The sequence below is a fragment of the Chamaea fasciata genome, unplaced genomic scaffold (genome assembly GCF_029207755.1).
Source record: "Chamaea fasciata isolate MVZ Bird 193981 ecotype frontalis unplaced genomic scaffold, bChaFas1.0.hap1 SCAF_8, whole genome shotgun sequence".
Taxonomy (NCBI): Eukaryota; Metazoa; Chordata; class Aves; order Passeriformes; family Sylviidae; genus Chamaea; species Chamaea fasciata.
In genome coordinates, this window is record NW_027094093.1 from 13,751,987 (window position 1) to 13,775,233 (window position 23,247).

Here is a 23,247-nt window from a genome sequence, read left to right on the forward strand (position 1 = left end):
TCATCTAGTAACACATGAAAAGATGCACACACCTAGAGCGCAGCAGCCAGGAAAGGGTTAACAGCCCGAACAGCTCCTTCCAGCTGCAGCTCAGACACACGATTGAGTTACTGTGGCTTAACAAGTTATTGTGTTTCTGCTGAGCTACTGTCAATGACCACATATGTATTCACCGCCTGTGACAAACACAATGTAAAACGCTTTAGCCTGACATCGGTGACAGAGACACTGACAGGCAAAAGCTGGATTAAAAGACTGCAGAATACACAGAGCGAAGCAGCTGCAGGAAGGGATGTGAACCACCTCAAGAAAACTCCAGAAGAGCTGAGCAGAAGTGACTTTTGGAGAAGACCCAGAAATGCTTTAGGGAATGGAATGCGAGGGCTAGGAAAAGCCGTAAGAGATACTTCTCATCTCTTGGCCCAGCAGTTGGAAGCTGGGTGGGTGAGTGGGCTGTGAGTGGGTAACAAAAAAATGCTGAAGCTTCTAAGGCTCCCTGAAAATTGAAACACAGGACGTAATGTTACCAATTCAGTAGCCCAAAGAAGGCCAGAGTCATTACAAGCTGTGGAGCCCAAAATGGCATTCAATGTGAAATGAACAGCAAGACACTGGCTGCAGCCCTACCTGCACTTCTGGGGGCCCAGCAGCAGCCCCAGCTCAAAACTCAGACACTCACATCCTCCTTACTCATGTCTCCCAGGCTGGAGACAGGGTGCCTGCTGCCCAACAGGAGACACGAGCACCAACTCAGTGGCACTGACAGCTACTAGGTCTGACCAGAGTGAAAAACCTGCATGTGGCAAGCTTGGCCCAGAAGAGATCAAGGGCTTTTTTACCAGCAAGGGGACCAGCAAGGCTGCACTTCACATCGCAACAACTGAATGTAGGGACAACCAACCAAAACAAGCCCAAAACAAAAAGCACCAAATTATCAGAAGTGTTTGAACTCCTTTTCCCTTGCACTCCCCGGGAGCTCTGAGAAAATCCTGTTTCTTCTGACTTTCCAGTGAAAGAGTAAAATCAATGTAACTTTTTTTTTTTAATTTACCATGCACTGACCATGCACTTAGAGCAGAGCACAAAGAATGACATGTTTTGAGCTTCAAGGTGCATATCTAAGTAGTCAAATGCAGAACCCAAAAAGTATTTGCTAACCAAAATAAAGTATTTCAAAAAGGGACTTCGTTTATACTTCATATGAATACAGCAAAATTTCTTATAAGGCGGTGCAAAAGTAACAGACTTTGTGGAAGCATGAGCAGGTACATGAATGAGCAAGACACTGGGAAAGTCAATGAAAGAAGTACCTGGGGGAGAAGAGCAAATAAAAAGCAGAGACAAAAAGTATAACAGAAACTGGGCCATAGGTCTTTTAGGATAATTTCTATTCCATTTGCAAGAAGAGGAGAAGAATCAAAGTAGTGAATCGAGTGTGCATATCATCACTTTAAAGTACACCTAAATTTAAGAGGACCTTAATCCTTGAAGTTTTTTGAGATTATTGAGATGCTAAACATTCTTCTACTCAGTTGTTCCTTGAGAACAGCAGAATAGAAGCTATTCCATTGCTTTTTCTCCACTTATGTGACTCTTCCTGAGATCTACATACTGTAATGATTACTCAATTTACATCTGATTTAATATCTGCTTTTGTGTCTCATTTACCTAATTCATACATTTATTGAATAACGGGTTGTCTAGAGGCAAGCAGCCTATTTCTGCAGGAGGTCACTTAGATTTCCAGGGGGTTTAATGTTTTAATTCCTTTTTAGCTGCTAGCAACATATATTTTGGTAACTAAAATCTTGTTTTTTCATTCATTTACATAATAGTGAAATGAATACATCCTTCCTGTAGACATTCATAAGACATAATCACTGATGGGAATGGGTATATTTCAGTTGAGTATCTGAGGAGATAATTTCAGTACAGTGCTTTTAATTTTTTTAAATTCCATAATCGTTTTTCAGGCAGACATAGCCTATAATGACATTAAAAATCCTATTCAAACCTGCCTCTTTTATCAGGAGAAGACTCATTTTTATTTTTTCAAACATCACCACCTAACAAAACTCTAGAGGCAGGCAAGTCCAATAGCTTAAAAAAATAAAATAAAGAAATATCCACCTCTTGCCAGCAAATTGAGGACATCTGATATGTACTCATGAAGAATCAAACAATATCTAATTTAGTATTTATTATATTTCAGGGTATTCTACTGGAGCCATATTTGTCAGAAACATCCTCCCTATAAGCTATGCAAGTGTTCCTTCATTCCAGCCCATTCTATTGCGTTGGATTTGAACATCTCCCCCATAATTAGTATCTGTAATTGTATAAACAAGAATAGAAACAGTCTCAGAAATGAAGAAAGGCAAGCCACAAATTCAAGGGAGTTACAGACTAACTCAGGGTAGCAAGATATAGCTCTTGTAGCACCATTAAATGATAAAACCCCACCTATCCATAAAATATTGCCTGTTCCAGAAAACTAGCTCGTGCCTGTAAAATACTGAACTGACCCAAGAAGCTGCCTTTGGAGGGCTGTAAGTAAAGGGAGGACAGAAAAACCCAAGAAGGAGATAGAGCTATGCTGACCTTAAAATTTAAGATTATGAGAAACTGAAGATGAAACATAGCCCTTTCATACCACAAAATGAGGTATGGCAGCTTTGGATAGACAAGACTGAGGTCTTCATGTTCTTCCATTTATTTCAGAGGTGACAAGCAGTGATTACCAGCTTACACAGGATCCTGCCCTCTAAAGAAAATCTTGGCTCTAATGAGGTCAGTGTGTTTTCTCCTGTCCTATGAACTTCAACGAGAACATGATTTTTACCCTTGCCGTTAAATCAGAGAAAGTTTTTCTGCCTGTCTACATTAGTTGTGCATCGGTGAAATGCAGCAGATTACAGAAAGTCAACTATCAGAAAAGCCAAGTATTTTATAGTCTGTAGTTTACTGCATTATGTAATTTTCTTTACTCACAACTACCCTGGAGTTATCATCTTGAAGTGACAATATCAGTAAAATTTAGATTGTGAGGAACTCTCTGAAGGTCATCCTGCTCAACCTCTTGCTGAAAACAAGGCTGACTGCACAGATCAGGTTTCTCAGTCTCCTGTCAACAGGATGTTCCTTGTTTTGTGACAATGGGGAATAGGGAGTGGAAACATTCCAGGTTTGTCAAAATAACTTTGACATCTTTCACCTGAGATGTTCTGATGCCTTTGAGCTCCACCCTGCAAAATGACCTTGAGTCTGCAGTGACTTTGCACCCCTTAGCTGCAGTTGCAAGACCCAGCTCCGAGTGCTGTCGTTTGCACTTTGCTGTTAAAAAGATATGTAAGACGCTGTGCATATCATACCCGAGTCCCTTTTGTGAACATTAACTCATTCTGGAACAGCCATGAAAAGAGAATTAAAATAACAATACTCTTGGAAAATAAGACTTAACTTTGCTTACACTTTAGACATTGGGAACTTAATGTCAGGAATGCACACAATACCAATTGCAATCAAAGCCACATAATCATCCCTCCAACCTCTTCAACTGACATATCAAACAAACTGTTTCAGAGAAGTTCATCAGACAAACAGAGAACACGGTATGCCTGCAGAAAAGCTGTGGGGAGAGAGACAGAGTCATCCACCTATGAATGGAATCACTGCCAGTGACTGACTCGGCTCCAGCAATTGTTGTAGCAGGTATCAATCAAAGCCACTGAGGATTGGTAACACTGTCTTAAGAAAAATACTAAGAGACACTGCAATGACCATGGGAAGGCACAACATAGATCTGACAACTCGTGAAAACCCAACATTCAACCCACACGCAGTAACACAACTCGGGATAGACCCAGGAAAACTGGAACCTACTGAGTCCCCTGGGCCATCTCTGTCAGTAAGGTGGTATTCTTGGAACATATCCTGAATAGGTACTTGCAGCTCCACTTCCTAGTGACACCTCATGAGTTCACACAACCATCTCTGCGACTGCATTAACATTATGGCTTCATTTGAATGAAATCCTAGTAGTGGAAGGAACAAGCCTAGCTTCATGTGATATGATGCTCCATGCACATTTCTTTATTCTACACATGACATTGAATCTGGAACCTATTGAACAGAATTTCTCTGTACAGGAACAGGAACAGTCTCCATCTGTTAGTCTGGGATTCACAGGTTGCTTCTAATTAACAGTCCTTGATTTGAAAGCAAAACTCAGCTTTGCCTGAGCAGTCAAAGCTTTAAGACTTTCAGGTATTTTGGTTTAAGATCACTATGGAGATTTACACACGCAAACAGATTTCCTGCCTGTCTATCCCCATGAGTTGCATTCTCATTTTTATGCTGTAGTAGCTAAGAGTCTGAAAACAGGAATTTTGTGTTGTGGCACTACTTCAAAGTGCATGCCAACGATTTATGATAGACTGTCATAAATCACAAATGGAAGGGCAAGGAATTAAACGTTGCTTCCAAATAATTCTTATGCCCTTATTGATTCCAGAGTGGGCAAGAGCTGACCTACATTCAGTACTGCGTCAAAGGAATCCACAGGCCAGAATAGTTCATCTCCTAGAAAGCACTCTTTTAGCCTGGTTGGCTAGTGCCTGGGCCAGTTGCACTTTATTAATTTGGCCTGTAAGTTTCTAGCAGAATTTCATGTTTACAGAACCAAAACAACCATCAAGTAATAAAACTCTGATATACACAGAAGAGAGCCATGCATTGGCCCATTTAAGAAAGAAAGAGCCAGGCCATTGCCGCTGCTCTGACCTCTTAGATGGACAGGTGGCACACCTCGTGAAAACGTGTCTTCAGATCACACCAGTGCCTCAATGATGAGCAAAACAAGGATGCTAAATGGCTTGGATGAGAATTCTGTGCTTACATTTTGAGAGCACAGCTATGACACCTAGAAGTGCTATTTCCATCAGTGTGTAACACCTGGAATAGCACTGTGATAGTTAAAGAAAAAGGCCAATTCCATGTGCCACTGTTACCAGTTCTTAATGTTCTTAACCTGGTACAATCTGGGACCAACTGTAGACCTAATGCTGTCTTCAGAATGTCCTCCAGCAGTAAAAAAGCCAAACAAAGCAGCTGAGAAATTGCTGTCTAGTTCTACAACAAAACCATGAAAGGTAGGTGAGACCCATCTACCTCAGCTACTCATAACCAAACATCAATCTCCCAGTGTTCCATGGTAGGCTTTTATTACACGTTCTGGTATGCAGAGCAGCAGCAGATCTAAAATGAGAATCATTCAGAATCAATGGGTTGGGATTAATCTGTCGTCCTGTCCAGTGCAAGTGCTGCCACAGTAATAAACAGAAATCTGATAACTTCATACCGTCAGCACAAAATGAAACTATGACCTTGACCTGTGCAACAGCATCCAGTAATTTTTTCATAACTTCAACATACCATACTACACGGCTATGATCTAATAAGAATCTAAAAGTAATTAACTGGAATTTTTGAAAACTGAAGCCTTAATTAAATATGTATTCTTATCAGGGTTGCAAGCCAGCAATAAATTGGGACATTTAAAAAACTGGGATCCAATCCAATCCGTGATCTGATCAGGGTTCAATGGTTATAATAAATTGGGAGTATTAAAACTGGGATCATATCCAACACTTTATTTTGTCTAAACCACAGGACCTAGCCGCGCTGCAAAGTCAGGAATACTCAATGAACTGATATACCGTGTTGGATTAACCCTTAATAAATAATGATGCACAAGCTCAGGTGTCCCAAAAACATGTGGTTTAGCACAGAGCTTAATGGTGAGAATAGCAATTATGAACATTTTATCAGCGATCAATATGAACTCTAAACAGCCATAATAATGCTTTTAGACTTGGCAGGAGGAATACACAGGAACAAAAGCTACATGGGGTCGCCAACAATGTCTGCTTGTATGAACGTGTGCTAAGATGAGCTATGCATTTAAAAAAATCATACTTTGATTTTTGCAGCCGTCTGAATTTCAACTTTTGATTCAAAGCAATTTAGCTTTTCTACCATTCTGCCATGTATCCATCTACTCTCATTTTCATTTTGGTTTTCAGTAACACACAAACTGTTTGCAATTATCTGTAATAAAACAAACGCTGACAGAAAGGGAATGAAGTTTCACTCCCAAGTACTCTCTCCTCTCTAAGTGGACTCTAAACGTTTTTATTTCTGTATGATGCATCCCTTCATGCAGGGATCTTGCAGCTGCAAAATTAAACCTCTGTTTGCCAAATATCAAAAACATATGTATTGATTTTTTAACTATGGGAACAGGCAACAAGCATCAGGAATGAAAACACGAGAGAAATGCTCTTCAGTTGCTGGAAGGTTTCTGAAAAGTAAAGGAACGTCAGTCTTTAATATAAAAACAAACCATTTAGTTTTACTGAAATTTGAGATACAGTGTAACTTAAGCATTCAGTTCAGACATTGAGAAAGCAGGAGCCAGATATTCCTTCTGCTTCTCTAACACTCTACTCAAACCTTAATACTATTACAAAATCTTCCTCAATTAATTCCAATGAGGACTACAAAACCAAGACTGTTTTAACAAAACTACTCCCACAAAAATGTTCAGAGGATTATTTTTCACATGGACTGCCCTCTTATTAACTTACTCTCATGCTACTTTAGAAAATCCTCCCATTTCCAACAAGGTGCTTCATTTTGTAAATTTTATTCTAATGCCAAGTAAGTGTTCAATTCTATTGGAAGAGACTTAGGTCTCAGTAGGAAAATCCCAGTAAAATTATACTAAACAAACAGGAAAAATATTTTTCTTTCAATTGATAGTCACTTTATTTGCATTTAAAAGGCAAACGAATGATGATGTGTAAAACTCATGCATATAATATATTTCTCCAGTTCATTTTACAATGACTTTTAAATGTTAGAAAATGAAAAGAACCCCAAATGAGTGGAAAAGAAATGGAGGAAGGGATGAAATCTTCTTTGAGGGAAGGAAAAGACAAGGCTGCTTCCAGTATTTAATAATGTAGCAAACATCTTGTCATTAAAATGATAAATTCTGCGTAATTTACACTGAACACACTAAAAATACAGATTTGAGTCAGCTTGATCAAAATAACCCTCAGATACAGCATTTGTTTCTTCCTTTTATGGGCAGATTCTCGACCTTTGGAGCACATGCTTTATTACAGCCAAACTCTTTGAAGCATGAACAAAACGATGAGTTTATCTAAAATAAGGCCTCAGTCCAATGAAACTGAAGCATGTGACTTGTGTAAGGAAGGACAAACCACCACTTCAAAGAACTGCACCATCAGTTAAGTCAGTACTCCTGAATTATCATGAGCTCCTGTCTTTTTCCACTCAAGTTTCACTGACATTGCATCACCTTGAAAAGGAGGTAGGGGGAGAAGAAGAAAATAATTTAAAGGAGGTGCTGAATTCATATTCAATTGGACACAGATAAGGCTATTACTAAAGAAGGAATGCCTAACATCCAAAGTTCCTGTTCACTACTTGAAGCTTGCAGAAGTAGTAGTCATGTAATAAAGTATTGGCTTTGAAAAGAAAGGAAGCCTGGGGCTGAGGTCTGGAATCAATTCTTAGCCTGACAGGGACTTTTTAGGAACCTGGACAAGCAGCTGCACTGCCTGCATGTCACATTCCCACCTAGAGGACACCTGTTTTTTTCCTGTCAGATTTTCTCTCTTCCACCTCAACTGTTAGTGCTTGGGGTTAGGCCCAGGCTTTCCTAACAGCAATGAACACAATGAGACCTTGATCTTGGTGGGGATTGCTAGGGAATACAAGCAGAAAAAAAAAAAAAAAAAAAGATGTCAGCTTTTCAGTGCAGGATGTGGAGCTGCTTCAGAGAACGGCAGGTACAAGGCAGGACAGAGAGTTGTACTGAAAACTGAGACTGGGACAATGTGGAATGGAAATAGAAATTACTAGGCTAGAGAAACACTAAATTTATTTTTCCTTTCTGAGGTTCAAATCTGAAACTTGGCAGCCCATAAAAGGAGTTGCCAGGCAAATTTATGTTGAGGACCAATGTGCAGGAAAATCCTGTCCCTTTGGGAATCATCTGCATTACAGAGTGAGCGCTGAATACTCTGTCTGCATACGCCCACTAGCTCTAACACATTCTGGATGTGCCAGACTTGATGCACATGCACTGTTCAATTCCTTCTCTGTGCAAGCAGGAAATCCAACCTGTTCCAGGCATGATGGGCTTACACCCATGCAGCGCACCAGTAAGAGCTGATGTTTCCTGTCAGAGCCAGAGTCACTGAGCCTGTACTGCACAGCCAGCCCATAATTGTGCAGTGAACACATCTGACATTTTTGCACGTTTAAAGCTTGTCAAAATTTCTGGAAGAAGGCTGCAGTCTTTACAGAAAGCCTATCCCTGGGTTTTTGTGAAATATTGTTGTGCCTATCCAATACCAATCAAAAACTCTGCAAAACTATGAGAGACAGCCTAGGCCTGTAAACTGAAAATGCACTTCCTACCAAAAAATATTTCTCAGCTGAGATCTTGGAATAGTATTCTGCTTTTTGGAGAGCTGCCAAGCATATATTGCATGCAAAACCAATATCCAAAACCAGGCGAGTTCCGCAGCTGCTAAGATGCTGAAAAGCACTTGATCATTAATCCTGTCACACCCAGCCCAAAAATCAACTACTCCAACCTCTTCCACTAGTGTCCAAAATGGACAACATGGCCTCTGAAAAAAAACCCCAAAAAACCCAGCCAGGTGAAAAATCATAGTATCAGTCAGTATGGTAAGCAGTCAGCATTTAAGAAAACCATTTAAGCAAAATATCTGACTTTAGGATTGTAATAATTGAGTTGGGGATCTGAACAAGAATTAGTTATACAGCTAATCTTGGAAAAGTAAAATTAGATGTGCTTTTAAGTTATTCCAGAAAGGCTAAATATTATAAAAGCAATTTTAGTTTGTTCAAGCTGTTAAATACAGGATTGGATCACAGGTATCAGGGGATGAAGCTTGCTACATTTCTGTAGTTCTACTATTACATCCCCAGTAGTTTTAACATACGCTCATTTCACTCAACAAGAACAGATCTGAAAATATGAATGTGTTCTACTAAGCTTCAGTTTTATAAATACAAGACCAAGTATGCAGGATTGCAGCTAGTGAAGTCACAGGAGCAGATGATCTATGGTGTGAATGTGCCACAAGGTTTTCCTTGCCAATATGTGCATTAAAATCTTGGACTTGAATTACATTATAGAATTACTAAATCTTGGGACAGAGCTATAAAACTTGTCTTTGCTGTCTTACTGAGCATCATCATTAGGTGAACAGTCAACAACTAAGCAAAAGGACTGATCTACCTTCAAGTCAGGTAATGTTTCCTTACTGATTTTAATAAATTTCTCAAACAGTTTTTACCCATATAGGAGAAATGGCTTCTTTATATAATTTTCCTCTAATAAAAATAAAGCCTCTCCTATTTTATGACCAGCTCAAGAAAGGTTCAATAGTAAGCCTGTAGGTAGAGTTTTGTGGGCAAACACACAGCCATGGTCTTCCTTCATCTAGAAAGTTGAAGCAAATTGCTTGTTTTTATAGAACATGCTGCATTCCTTTGAGGACAACATAGGGAGAATTTCTTCACTGCTTTTCTGGATTTTTTTTTCATTTTTAATTTGAATTCCCCAGAGATATAAGATACAGAAGTGTGATATTCCTGATACCTGATACAAAACTGTGATACTCCTATTCTTGTGCCTTACAGAAGAAGAATCAAGTAAGTGAGTTAAAAATATCATCTTGGTTCATCCACTTCTCAACACACCTGCTGTTCTCCATTTCAGTCACAAACTCTTCCAGGTCAAAACTGAAATCATTACTAGAGAAACCAGAATGATGAAGACATTGAGCTGCCAGTTTCTAATGCAGCCGTACCAAGTTACTGTCAATCAGTGACTGTAATTTAAAAAAAAAAACACACAACGCTAAAGAAATATTAAGAACAATTATCTTGTGTCCAATTGGAACGTTAGACCTCTAGACAGAAGGGTTCATTCCGTCCAGCCTGCCAACATTTTAGTAAATGACACTGGCCCTTTAACAGATGGGATACATGCTTCTTAGCTTGCCAGGATCCTAATAAAAGCCACTGGCTTCTTTAAAATGAAGGACACATACCTCTCAAATTGCCAGTATCCAAATTGGGAGTCAGCAGTTTAATATAAAGGCACTCATCAATCTGGCAAAATCAAGGACACGGCACAGAAATTTTAAAACAAATGGTACAAAGTTTCTCCTGACACTACTTAACTTAGATGAACGAAATACTTAAGCAATGGCTAAGCATATCCAGTGGCAGCGCTGTAGTAACTAAATACCTTCCTAGCTTTTAAAATAGTAAAAATTAGCAGCAGACTTCAAGGGTTTAGATTGACTCTTTTCCCCAGTCAAACCCATTAGCTACCACTTACAGGGCTGACCATGCACTGCATGACTCAAATGAAAGCGGGGTGTCTTCTCCCTGGGCACTAACCAGTACCACAAAGGTGGAAACACTGTCTGCCCAAAAGGAGCAATGTCTGTTTCCATTCCCTCTCCCAGGAGCAGGATGCTCCAGTGAAGGAGAGAGAGATATGAAAGTTCTCTGTTTATACTGACAAAATGTATTACTACAACTTACAAAGTTTTACAGTATCTGCAGACACCTCTTGAGAGCCAGAAACTATGGGCTCTTTAACTTTTCTGATAGCAGCCATAAGAGGGAAACAAAGAACTTTTCCAGCATATGAAGTACTTCTGGATGAGTTGGGGAAAGGGAAGTGGAGTTTTCTGAACCTTGTTGACACTGACAAACTGTTTCCGGTTTCTGAAGGGCAGACATGGGGAAAAGCAGAAAACCGTAAAATCTCTTAATCTGGAAAGGTAAGAAATTCACTAAGACTGGGCATAAGAAAGTATATTTTATGAACAGGACAGACTCCCAGGGTCTTACCTCAGAAATACAACAACTCCTAGCAGGCACAAACCCCAGCTTCTTGTCTTGCCCCTCTTGCCCATCCCACTGCTGGCAGACTCCTGCCTCTGCAGACAGATTTTAACCACCTGAACCTGCTTTCTTCCAGGTGTTTCCTTGGCATATTCAACATCTGTTGCATACAAATTTCTGCAACATGAGGCTGACCAGCAAACACTGTGCACGAAAGAACATACCGAAGTACAAAAACTACTACTTGATGGCACAGCCAGCTGAAGCCAAAGAGGTCGGTCTTAAGTGCTGGAAAACAATGGCAGAAGTTGTCAGGAGAGAAGGGAGGAGGTTCTTCCTGTAGAGAAGTAGAGGAGGAAATTACCAAGTCAGCTGGCCTTGGGAATGGGCAGAGGTAAAACAGGTTTTGAAGGAACTGATGTTCACCAGCTAAAGCAGAAGCTGGGATTTGAATGCGACAGTGAAATTCACAGAAACTGCAGGAGAACAACAGGATTCAGTCACACAGCAGCTCTGACTCGGCCAGGACTAGCCTAATGCTCTGACTTGCTGGACCTGACTGCAGTGGGCACTGTCTGGGACAGACTGGCTGGCTGTTCCTTCAGGAAACCCTTGCTCTGAAGTTTCTCACTTGATGAACAAAGATGCTGCTGCTATTTACTCACCTTTCACGCTCATCTTTCATTTTCTCCAACTCCTCCTCTTTAAGCATGCCTTGCTTTGGAGTCCCCTTCTGATCTGCCTTCCCACTTTTATCTTCTTTCTTCTTTCCAAATCTGTTAAAGATATCAAAGAAGGAGTCATGAGGAAATAATTACAGAAGAAAAAACAGTACTTATCTATCATAAACCACAGAAATTTTAGGCAATCAAAACACCGAGTTTTCACCTTAGTGACTCAAAAATTTCCCACATTGCAAAATATGTTACCAGTATTACCTGGGCCATTTGCAAGAGGAAGGACTGGTTACAAATTGATTTGGACCTTGTACTTTTGAAAGCTACTGCTTGAAACTTAGTTGAAAAGCCCCATCAAACCTGAAATGCAGGGCATTACAGAGCTAGAATAATCACATGGCACATTTTAAAGTGAATTAAGGCTCCTCTTGCCACATGACAGCTCTCTGAAGGTCACCTGCAGTGGCCGTGGTGTCAGCACCCAGACTGGGCCACTGTTCTGCTCTTACCAGCAACTAATTAGGGTGTCTCTCATTCATGACACCCTAATTTTAGGATGTCTTTGTTTAAATGAGGATGCAAACGAGGATGCAATCAGAAAGAATAAAATCCTGCTTTGTTCCAAGAGTAAAAACCTTGAGCTCATAAGAGCTCTTTTTTAAACTTCTGGGGTTTTCTTTCTGCCTAGTAATATACTATCATGTAATATTTATGCTGTGAAAGTCCTCCAGAAGCCCCAGTGGGTTTGGGGCTTGCACTGTTGTTTTATATACTGTACAAATATGCATAACAAGTCTGCTTTACCCAGCCTATGAAAGGTGGCTGAACTGGGGAGCTACATTTAATTTCTGATGGAGTCAGAATACTGGGGTCAAATACACTCATGAATTATGGACCAAACAAAAAGTTTGAAAACCTCCCCTCCTCTTCATGATTTTAAAATTTTCAGTTCCACAAGTAAATGATCAACCTGTGTCTTCCCCTGCAAATGAATGTGTCCTTATATGCATAACAACAATGTAAAGAAAAGTAATTACTATTTGATTAAATATACTACATTGCAAACTAATTACTCTGACTCTAAACTGCAAACTCTTCTGCGAAAGTCTGCAGCATTGTCTCTGTGATCTTTCTTTTTACCCTTTTTATTTTTCATGTCAGCCAAAACTGCCTCAAGTGGAACAGCTGAACTACTGTGACTATACTTAAACTCTAAATCACTGACTTAATGTTTCTCCACAGACAAAAGCAGAAATTTTGCAAATAGTCAGAGTCATAAGACAACGATCCAAATTTTTTGTGAATTTAATTAGTAATTCTGAGCTTGTAGTCAAATGAAGTTACTGGTAACTCTGCAGCAAGTTTGCCAAACAATAAGAACTTGGTTAGAAAGGGAATGATGGATGGGAGAGACAGACACGTAGCATGTGGTACTAATAAAAAGGGCAAATACTACAGGTAGTAACATGAGATGCTTTATTGTGCCTCTGTCATGGACTGTGCTGGGGAGCAGAGAGAGTCCTATCTGTGCATGGTTTTCTCTTTTTTCCTGCATCACAATGGAGATAGATAGTGTCTTGCGTCCTTTGAGGGATCCTTTGCTCAAAATATATATACACCTTGTCTACGAACAGTCTTCTCCTCTTTTTTCATGGTCCCTACTCATTTCAGCACTTACAGAAATACAGTATATACTTTCCATGTTTTTCCTTTTTCTGAATGTAGAGCAGCACACTGATTTCACTGCTTCTTTCTGAGTTCCAGCAGTTCCAAGAGACTGGAGTCACACACCCCATCAGAAAGTGGTGGTGGCAGTGAAGGCAGCAGTCAGGAAACAGGAGAGACAGAGGTTGTACACAGAGTGAGGAGAAACTAAGTAAGGTGGGGGCACAGGTATGAAATGACCCAGGTGAAAAAGAAAAGCCAAATGAAACTCTGTATGTATTACTCTCTGCAGAGATGCCAGGCGGCCAAACAAGAAATCACCTGGGTATGAGCACCAGCAGGCTGCTCCTGAAACACCCCTGCTTTCTGACACTTTGCTCATGCTGGGAAGGTCTCAAGGCAGTTTTCTCAAGAGGCCATATTAGCACTTGTATCTTGGTCATAATCCAGCTCTGGTACTTTGTTTATATTCAGACTGCCTGCTTTTCTCTCACAGTTTCAATTATAGGTTTGTGGAGTTTCATATTTGACTGCAGCACGTATTGATTTTGAAAACATTATTCTTGGCCATTTTGTATTGCTGCAGGGAGTTGAAGTTGGATATGTTGCATGCTCAAGAGAAATGTAAAAAAAAATAGTCTTTAACATGCGTCCCTTTCAAGTCTAGATATTATTCCTTGCTTACTGGAGAAATACATTTTAAATAAAATAAAGTGACAATTTTGATTGCAATAACTGCCAACATGACAAAGCTTACAAAAACAGTGCTGATTGCTAGTAGAGCTGCTCTTGCCATAAATTTGGCAAGTTTCAGTGTAATTATAAACTGGGAATAATGAGCTGGTCTTGATGAAAACAACTTTTGTTGTTGTGCTGCATTAAAGGCAATGTGGCCAGCAGGTTGAGGAAGGTGATTTTGCCCTTCCACTCCACTCTCCTGGGACCCCTGAGTGCTGCACCCAGCTCTTGAGGCCTCCAACACCCAAAAGGATGTGGAGCTGTTGGAGTGAGTCCAGAGGAAGCCACAAAGATGGTCAGAGGGCTGAAGCACCTCTCCTACCAAGAAAGGTTGAGAGAGCTGGGGTTGTTCAGCCTGGAGAAGGGAAGGTTCTAGGGACACCTTACAGCACCTAAAGGGGGCTCCAAAAGAGATGGAAAGGGACTTTTCCCAAGGGTAAGGAGAGATAGGACAAGGGGGAATGGCTTTAAAGTGAAAAGGGGTAGATTTAGGTTAGATATTAGGAAGAAATGGCTCACTGAGGATGGTGAGGCACTGGAACAGGTTGCCCAGGGAAACTGTGGAGTTGCTGGAGGTGTTCAAGGCCAGGTTGGATGGGGCTTTGAGTAACCTGGGACAGTGGAGTGTCCCCTGCCTATGGCAGGGTGGAACTGGGTGATCTTTAAGGTCCCTTCTAAGCCAAACCATTATATTATTCTACGACTATTTCTTTGCAGTTTTTTGCTTCAGATAGGATTTATGCAGGCTTACAATTCTGACTTGTTACATCATGTATGCAGCATATAGCTCAAGGCTATGGAAATATTCAGATGCAGAGGTGGTTTGTGTTTTTTGTGGTTTTTTTTGGGGTTGTTTTTTTTTTTGGCCTGTTCTGCACATTGCTATACCATAAAAATCCATTTTCTTATAATTACTGTTTTTCATTCTGTTCTTTTATTATGTTTTTCAGCTCAACAAAAATCTTGCATGAATATTAGAAAACAAAAGCAGAACAAAATTTAACACTGCTAAGAAAAGCAATATGTACAGACAGCATTAAACTACAAAGAATCCAGTATCATCTCTGCCTGAATTTATACACCCTCTCCTAAAAGTTATGGTCTGCTCACTGATGTGTTCTAATTGCCATGGGCTTCTGATGATAAAATTAACTTCCAGCCATTGTAATTTTGCATGGGGTTGTGCACTACAGGCTTAATAGTCTCTACTACTTATTGGAACAACAAAAACAAAAAAAGTAGTAAGAGTACTTGCTGCATGATCAAATTAGGTTTGATCATATTATCACTGATGTCAGTATGAGGGCCTCCACTGATTTCAACAAGAACAGGATACAATCTGTTGTCAAATTATACTATGGAATTAATCAAACCCATATTAAAATTCTATGGAAACTGAATGGCCTTAGGATTTGAAAATGCCAGTTCTCCAGGCAATGAGTAATTGGACTGTGGTAAAATCTGCCTTCTGTATTAATACTATTGTCAACAGAATAAAAACATTAATGAAAAATTGTATGGTACACAAATTTTCAAAACATCTGTTTTGCTATACTGTGCACAGTCAAATTCGATTCAACTTAATATCTGATGGATTTATTACTCTGAAAATCTTTTATAACAAATGGAGAAATATACCTAGAAGACCTGAAAACAAATGGATCAGCTGTATCTTCTCATTCTGTAGCCATCTATAATCAATTTATGTCAAATGAAGCCACTGGTCATTGCAATGACAGTAAGGAAATAAATCTATGCCTTCCCAGGTTGAGTGAGTGCCCCAGTTCTTTGATTATATACTGTAACTGCCTGGAAAGCACTGTTAAAGACGCTACAGCCCTGTTAACCTTAGTATACTTTTCAGTTGGGAAAGTTAATATTCCGACTACTCAGAGCACAGTTCTTCTGTAAATAGAAACATAAAGGAACTTTCATTATGTGAACAGATCTTTGAGAGTTTTGTGCTTTTGGGAAAGGCTCATAGGTGACTGTTGAAAATATGCTGCGCAAGAGTGAGGCATTATCCTATTTCTATTAATTTCAAAGAGTGCCCTGCAAACAACTGAAATTGTTCCCCACAGAACATTAAGGAAATAAAGTCTCTGAATACCAAATGTATGTTGTCTTGCAGTATTTATTGTCATTCTATTGGCTATAGCATTAAAGCATATGTGTGCTTCTTTCCAAGGATTCTAAGGGATAAAATGAAAACAAACCTACTACAGACCTGCTCTGTTATTACTTGGGATAAATGTCTCGCATGCAAGACCTAAAGCTGTGGTCATGGCAACACTTCGTTTCCGTGTGGAGCCGTGGGCTTCCAGATCTCAAATGTGTTGATATTTGCTTCAAGGATTAAAAAGCAGGCAGGTCTATAAAGTCCCAAACTTCTAAGCAGCAGAAACATCTGGTGGGTGGAACCTTGAAGCAGCCTGCTGACTAAATTCAGCAATTTGGATGTCTTAGCTAATTCAGTTGCCCAAGACCAGGAGGTTCCACTGCAGCTAACAGGATACATAATGAAAGTACAAACATCTGTGGGAAAATAATTCCAGAGAGCTTATGACACAGTCAAGCAAGACAAAAAGCCTAACACTGTCAGAAAATCTTGAGATCTCCAGAAATGATTGGTAAAAAACAAGAGTGATTTGTAAAGTACATATAACAAGCTCTGACTCTTAGTCACTTCACAGCAAAATGGGGAAAAATGCTGAGATTATTAAAGCAGGTCCCTTATGAAAGGCTAGAAATAACTCTTAAAATTAAATTTAAATGTGAGGAAGAATGAATAAGTGAGAAAGAAAGATAAAGATACTAATAAGGTATGATTTTCAGGTCCACACAGGGACTATAAAAAGCTTATTAACTGCCACTACTGCGGTGTGTTTTAAGTAATTTTATCACTCAGCTTTTACGGTAGAAGAAATACTCTAGAAGCAGTGCTGTGCTTTGATTAATTGCTTTCATACATACACTTTTACAGAGTATTAAACATTGCTGTAAAGATCCTTAGTGAATCAGACTTGATGGTGATTACAGGCCAGCCTCATTTTACATTTATGTTAATAGCAGCATTAATGAAATACATCTTTCACATTTTTAGTGGCTCTCTAAATACCTAAAAGGTTTGTTACTAAATGTTTACTTACTGGGCAGAAGTGTGCCATTGAGTATTACACCAGTGGGATCAAGAGCTTTGCAACAGCTAAAAAACTACAGAAAGAAAAGAACATGTTTTGGTAAAACATGTTTGATAATTTGAGAATGGAGCACACACAGCAAGGGCTGGGCAACAGTGTTCAAATCTTCATCAAAATCCCAGGAGATGGAAGTGCCTCTGTGGACAAGTTAAACATATGGTAAAAGGGCAGCTCTGTGCTGGGGGGCTGTGGACAGCAGGGGTTAAACATCTCCCTTCCTGGTCCTCTGCCAGCCCCTTGCTTCCAGAGAGTGGATCCCACTCCCTCTATGGAGGATTTAGCCCCAGCAACATTGAGATGCCCCTCCCAGTGTACAACACACATTACAGCAGAACTTCCTCATGACAAAGCCTTGCCCAGGAGCAGGCTTTGACCCAATCTCCCTGCTTTGGCAGGGTGAAAGGAAGGCACCAATAAGATGATGAACACAGGAGAGAGTTATTCCAGCCCCTGCTGCTCCCTGCTCCTGGGTGGGGAGTGCCTCCAATTCTGGGGCAGTGCTCTGTACAACACCAATACTGTTGGGTAAAATGGAAAGTGATCTGGAAAATAAAGAGGAAAAAAACGACTTATAGTTAAATTTGGTGAGATTTGCTTGAAGGAAGGAGTTTTGCAGCTGGGCTGCTGCCTCCCTGTTCCCCCACTATTAAGGCTCACTCCCAGGGCAGCAACAAGAGGAGGGCAGCAGAAACAAGAGCTTTCCATGGAAAATGACAGGGCAGCTTAAGCAACTGAAACCAGCTCCTCTGAAAAGGGCAAAAACGACTTAACTTCTAATTTATTACATCAGTGGAGGCATGGAACAAATTTTCCAAGTATGCTATTCTACAATTATTATTTGTGATTCACAAATGCAGCTGAACTTCATGAACGTGAGGATCGCCATATTTTGCCATCTTCAAATTATTTGGGGAGACAATCCACATTATGCTAGTGCTGTGATCAGAGTTAAAATGATTATGATCAGCCGGAAGAGAGGAGTTAGGCAGAAGTTGTAAATATAAAACAATCCACCTTATTATGGTCCTGTTACATTAAAATTAAGCAAAAAAGTTCAATTTTCGTATTTTTTAATTAATTTTTTATTTACTGTATCAGACTGCTGGAGCTACACTAAAATGACTGAACTTCCAGTCTTATGGGAGTAAAACTTATCTTTTAAAAACTCTGATTACACACAACCTCCCCCCACCCGTTTATTTCTTTGATGCCCAAATTAGCATCTTTTCTGCAGCATGCTGAATTAATTAGTACAGTGACAAAGAATTAGTCCAGATAAGATCAAAGCTGAAACCATATTTATCTGGAATTTGAAATTAAGACCAGAGAGTATTAACCCTCAGCACTTCAAGGAGCTTTTCACATGGCATACTTAGTAAGCCTTCTGAGTTCATTCAAAATAAATCAACAGTGCAATTTTTCCCCCACTGAGGTTTTGCTACAAGGAAAATAAATTTGCCACGAATTCTGCTACAATGCAAAACTGCCTTTAATGCAGACCCTGTACGTGCTACTCATTATGTAACTCGCAGGCATCAGTAGAACAAAGCAAACAAGGCTGAGAAAAGATATTTAATCACATTTGTATTAATGCTTGGATTGTCACATTGTTCACAGACTTAAGGGCTACTGAAAGAATTCCCAGCACTGAATCTGAGAAGCTGCCTGCTGTAACACCTCACAGGTAAATAATCTATAATCTTCAGTGGAGAGGGTCATACAGAAAAGAAATGTCAAACAGAAGCCCTAAATTACACAGTGAAGTTTGAATTTTACTCTGAGAGTTTCAACCATGTGGACAGCAATAAAGGAAAATCTTCATTCCTGGTATCACTGCCTTGGATATTATCCGTGTTTCAGTACCAGATAAGACTGGAGGCTGTTTCCCACGTGACATGCAGGAGGCTGATCTTTTGTCTAGAAATTGCAGAACGGAGGCAATTTAAAAAGTGACCCCAAAATCTTCTCACCCATCTTCCCAAAGCCTTTGAGTCCCCCATTACCTTATTTTTTAAATGCAGAAATTGCTCTTAAAAAGATAGAAGTGAGTTACAGTAACTCACTCTGATAATTAGGTACTAGCAAATTCTTACCAGTAGAGCACTCCTGTTCATCTGTACCGTATGCAAAATTCTACTTCTGCAGTAAAAAAAATGACCAAAGACAAAACCCAAGAAGTGTGATGCCACCCTAAGACTTGGGCCACCCAAGCTGAAGTGTAAACCCACAAAGTCCATCTACAGAACCAGTGGAATGGAATAACTCTCATCAACTACTATGTAAACATAGACAACAGAAGGCAGCTATGAAGAGTCATCCTTTTTTACTGCAAGGAGCTTATTTTTAGAAAAGATGCTGAGGTAGTCTGAGTCCTGGAGGCAGCATTATGAAAAGGGGTCACTACTACTATTATCTGACCAGGAAAATCGTAATGTTCAATGGCAGCCATGCACCTGTTTCCATGAAATGATATTTTAATCATCCAGTGACCACATTGCTGGTCTTTTTGGTCACCAGGACAGGAATTTCACATCCTATGTTACATATAGCGCAAAAGAAAAATCTGCAGTAAACAAGGACAGCTGTGATTTACAGCTTGATCAGAAGAAGAAAGAAAATCAATTTATGGTCTGTCCAATGCAACAAGCGCTGCCTGTTTGTCCCCCAGACTGTGGAACCACCCTCTACCGAAGTAAGAAATTACTCTCATATATTCTTATTTGCCCCTGCTTTCACAGAGCAGCAGTTATTTCCCCCTCTTGGTTTCCCTTTACAAGCATATAATTTCATCTGAAGCAAATACTAATTCTGTTCCAAACCGTGCAGAGAAACACACTTTCTCTGTACCTTCCCTGTAAGGGGCCTGTACCTTCCCTGTAAGGGGTCTGTAATGGCAACTTGCCAACCTCAGAGGAACACGATAATCCCATCCATGTCTTGGGTACGGTAACTCCATATTCAAAGCAAAAGGAAAGAACCAGCCCTTGACTTTGCTTTCCTAATTTCCGTTTCATAGTCCCAGGAAAGGGGAAAGGGGAAAGGGGTAAGAAGCAGGCAGTTAGGGTTGCTATTAATTTTTCTGGATATTTGTTATTCTCTGTCATGCAGCAAAACACAAATGTAGTTTCTGACTGAACCTTTTCCTCTAAGGTGCAGTCAGTCAGGCAAAGCGGGAGACACAAAGTGGCTGTGCAGTCTGCTGATGTTGCCAGCCGCCTCTCCAGAACTACTTGCTGACTTTGTAGTTTTCAAAATCCTGCAGTCAAGTGAGAGCCAGCACACCTCTACTTCAGCAGCATCTCTAGCCCTCTGCAGGCAGCTGAGAACCACTTAAAGGTGGGACAGTGAAAAGACCAACTGAAGGGAGCTAAAGGGTAGCTCTTTGGGTGCCAAACTTGACAAAAACAGGCTGCTGAATTTCTCATTTTGTTTCAGGTTTTCTCCTACGTTGGGTGTCTCTTTCCCTTATTACCAGCCACATGACCCCAGAATTCACTAAAGTATCACCTACACATATATGTATAACGCACGTTTGTCCGAGGAAGGACTTTTCATTTTTCTCATAACTCTCACGGTATTCAGTGCTTTTTTTAGCATTTTAGCTACTCATGCACTTCATGAGAATCTCCAGTTGCACTACAAAACTTTTTGTTCAGCCCTCTTGGCTATGGAAAAACAACATACAACTGTGACATTATCAGACCTGCAGATAGAAAACTCATGAGGCAAATTAAATATACGACATTTGCAAAACAAAACTGAAAACCTGCTACATTTGCACTCAGAGCCATGATATTTTGAGTTGTCAGACTTGCTAATCATCTCACCACTGCGGGGCTCACCTTCTCAACCAAATCACATGCCTTCCTCCCCTTACATGTCACAGTGGGGATTTGTTGGGGCTTATCTGACTTTCATGAACCAAACCTGCACATTGCAGGTTCCAACAAGATCTCCAAGGAAAATCATCCTTGAAAAATAGCAGGAATACAGAGGACACCTCTGCCTGTTTCAATTGAGACAACATGCCAGTCTTCCTGAAGGCTCCAGTCTGTGGAATGTAGGGACTTTAACGAGCAGGTAATGTTGAGCATGTATCATCATATCCATTCTAATATGAAGAAACTGAGTCACAAAGGGTAAAAATTACGTGCTCAGTTTAAAAGGTCCTATTCTCTTTCTCTACTGATCAGCTCAGAGCTATGATTCCATTATCACTGCATATCCACCTGCTGCCTCACTTTCCAGCCAGTTTGCTACGATGCTTTTTCCCCTTAAGTATTTCCCCCATCTCCTTTATGTTCTCTCCTCATTCATTTCCTCCTTCCCCCCAACACACTCGCTCTCCTCCTCCTTGCTCCACACTCCTTTCATATGCTCTACTGCTGCACTGCTACAGAAATACCTCTTCCTGGGGATTTCTGCTGAAGACTGCACAAAGGGAATGAGTGTTGGGCACCAGCACTCTTGCTTCTGAGATACTGAGCAGCAATATGCAGTGAAGACATGCAGAGAGATCTCCAGTGGCTGAGCTACCACTCTTTCTCAGCAGGATGAGTTAGCCTCATTTGAGCTCAGGCTCAGAGTATTTGATAAACTCTGAACTAAGAGAATTCACAGTAAAGAGATGCTTTCGAAAGGAGGCATAACAGAGAGAGATGGCTCTTGAATAGGCAAGGGAGGTTGTAAAGGCAAAGAAACTCCTACTTGATGACTTGCTTTTAGGTTTCATAATGAACTTCTAAAGCTAAAACAACACAATTTCCTCCTCCGTGCCTTTACTATAGCTGGCATTTTTACACAGCAGTAACATTCAAAACAATGCCAAAGTAAGAGAGGAGTTATGTATATACTGTATTTTGAAAGATGTGTTTTGGCATAACAAATAATAGATGTCTTTGCATTTTTAAACTATCAAAATTAGTTCTTCTGATAAATAATATCTTCCCTTCCTGGCCTTGGCTATTGTACATTACTGATTAGACATCGTAGTTTGTGGTTAATATCCTTCCCCACAGATTTATTATTAGCTTGTATATTCTTTTCAGTAGAATTGTGCTAATGGTAAGGTCTGCTGGAGGCCAACTGCATGAAGCCACTGGGAGGAGAAATCTGTCTGCCTGTCAAAACAGTGGCTATCAATTAGAACTGTAAATGTGATTCCTTTAAGTGTCTTGGATGGTAGCAGAGACTTCCAGTGATGGATTAGGGGGCTGAATCACTTTCATATTGTACTAAAGGAAGCTTTCAAGCAAACAGCTATCTACATGAAACAAATTCATCATTTTTTTGAGCAAGTCTAGAAGACTGTACGACCTGCCAAAATTCCCCTCTGCTATTTTCCCAGAAATCTCCAGAAATACAGCACTTAATGTGGCATACGGACAAAACTGATACTAGATTATTCTGTGGTTTTCTTAGGAAACCTTGGCTTAGGATAGCTACAACAATAGAAGAAAAAAACAATGAAGCTGCTGAAAGACACAATCCATAACAAAGAAGTGATGCAACTCCACTGTTCAGTGATTTGGGATGCACTCCTGGCCCACAGATAGAAATTTCCCCTCTGACACAAGCACCCAGCTCTCATTAGCATCACTAAGTGTTGTGTGGACATACTGATGGGAATATGTTCCCCTTTATTTTGCAGGAAATTAACACCACTCGGGGACTGAAGGAGGCACTGTCTGTCACTCTCAGACATACCCTCTGCCAGTTAATTAAGCAAAAACCTCAGCCACAACTCTCAAGAGAAAGCTCTTCCCTATTCTACTCGGTACAGCAAACCTGACACAAAGCGAAATGTCAGGAGCAGGACCTAGGAAATGGGGATGTTCAGGGAAGGTGAACTTCAGCCTGTGTTTGCCAAGCTCTTCTGCCACCAGGTTTTGGTGGATTTTGAAAATAGTTATTAGGAATCAAATTGATTACTTATAGCTGAGCTTAAGCTTTCAGATAATACCTTCAGCTCTCATACA

The 23,247-nt window shown here is 40.2% G+C and overlaps 1 protein-coding gene across 2 annotated transcripts in view; it reads right to left on the reverse strand.

Moving 5' to 3' along the window:
* Window positions 1-23,247, reverse strand: part of PARD3B (par-3 family cell polarity regulator beta) — a 393,257-nt gene that overhangs the window by 84,910 nt on the left and 285,100 nt on the right. For both annotated transcript variants that reach the window (XM_066189749.1, XM_066189748.1), the window contains one exon: window positions 11,655-11,765. In XM_066189749.1, coding sequence (XP_066045846.1) covers window positions 11,655-11,765 — 111 coding nt within the window. The remainder of the gene's footprint in view (window positions 1-11,654; window positions 11,766-23,247) is intronic.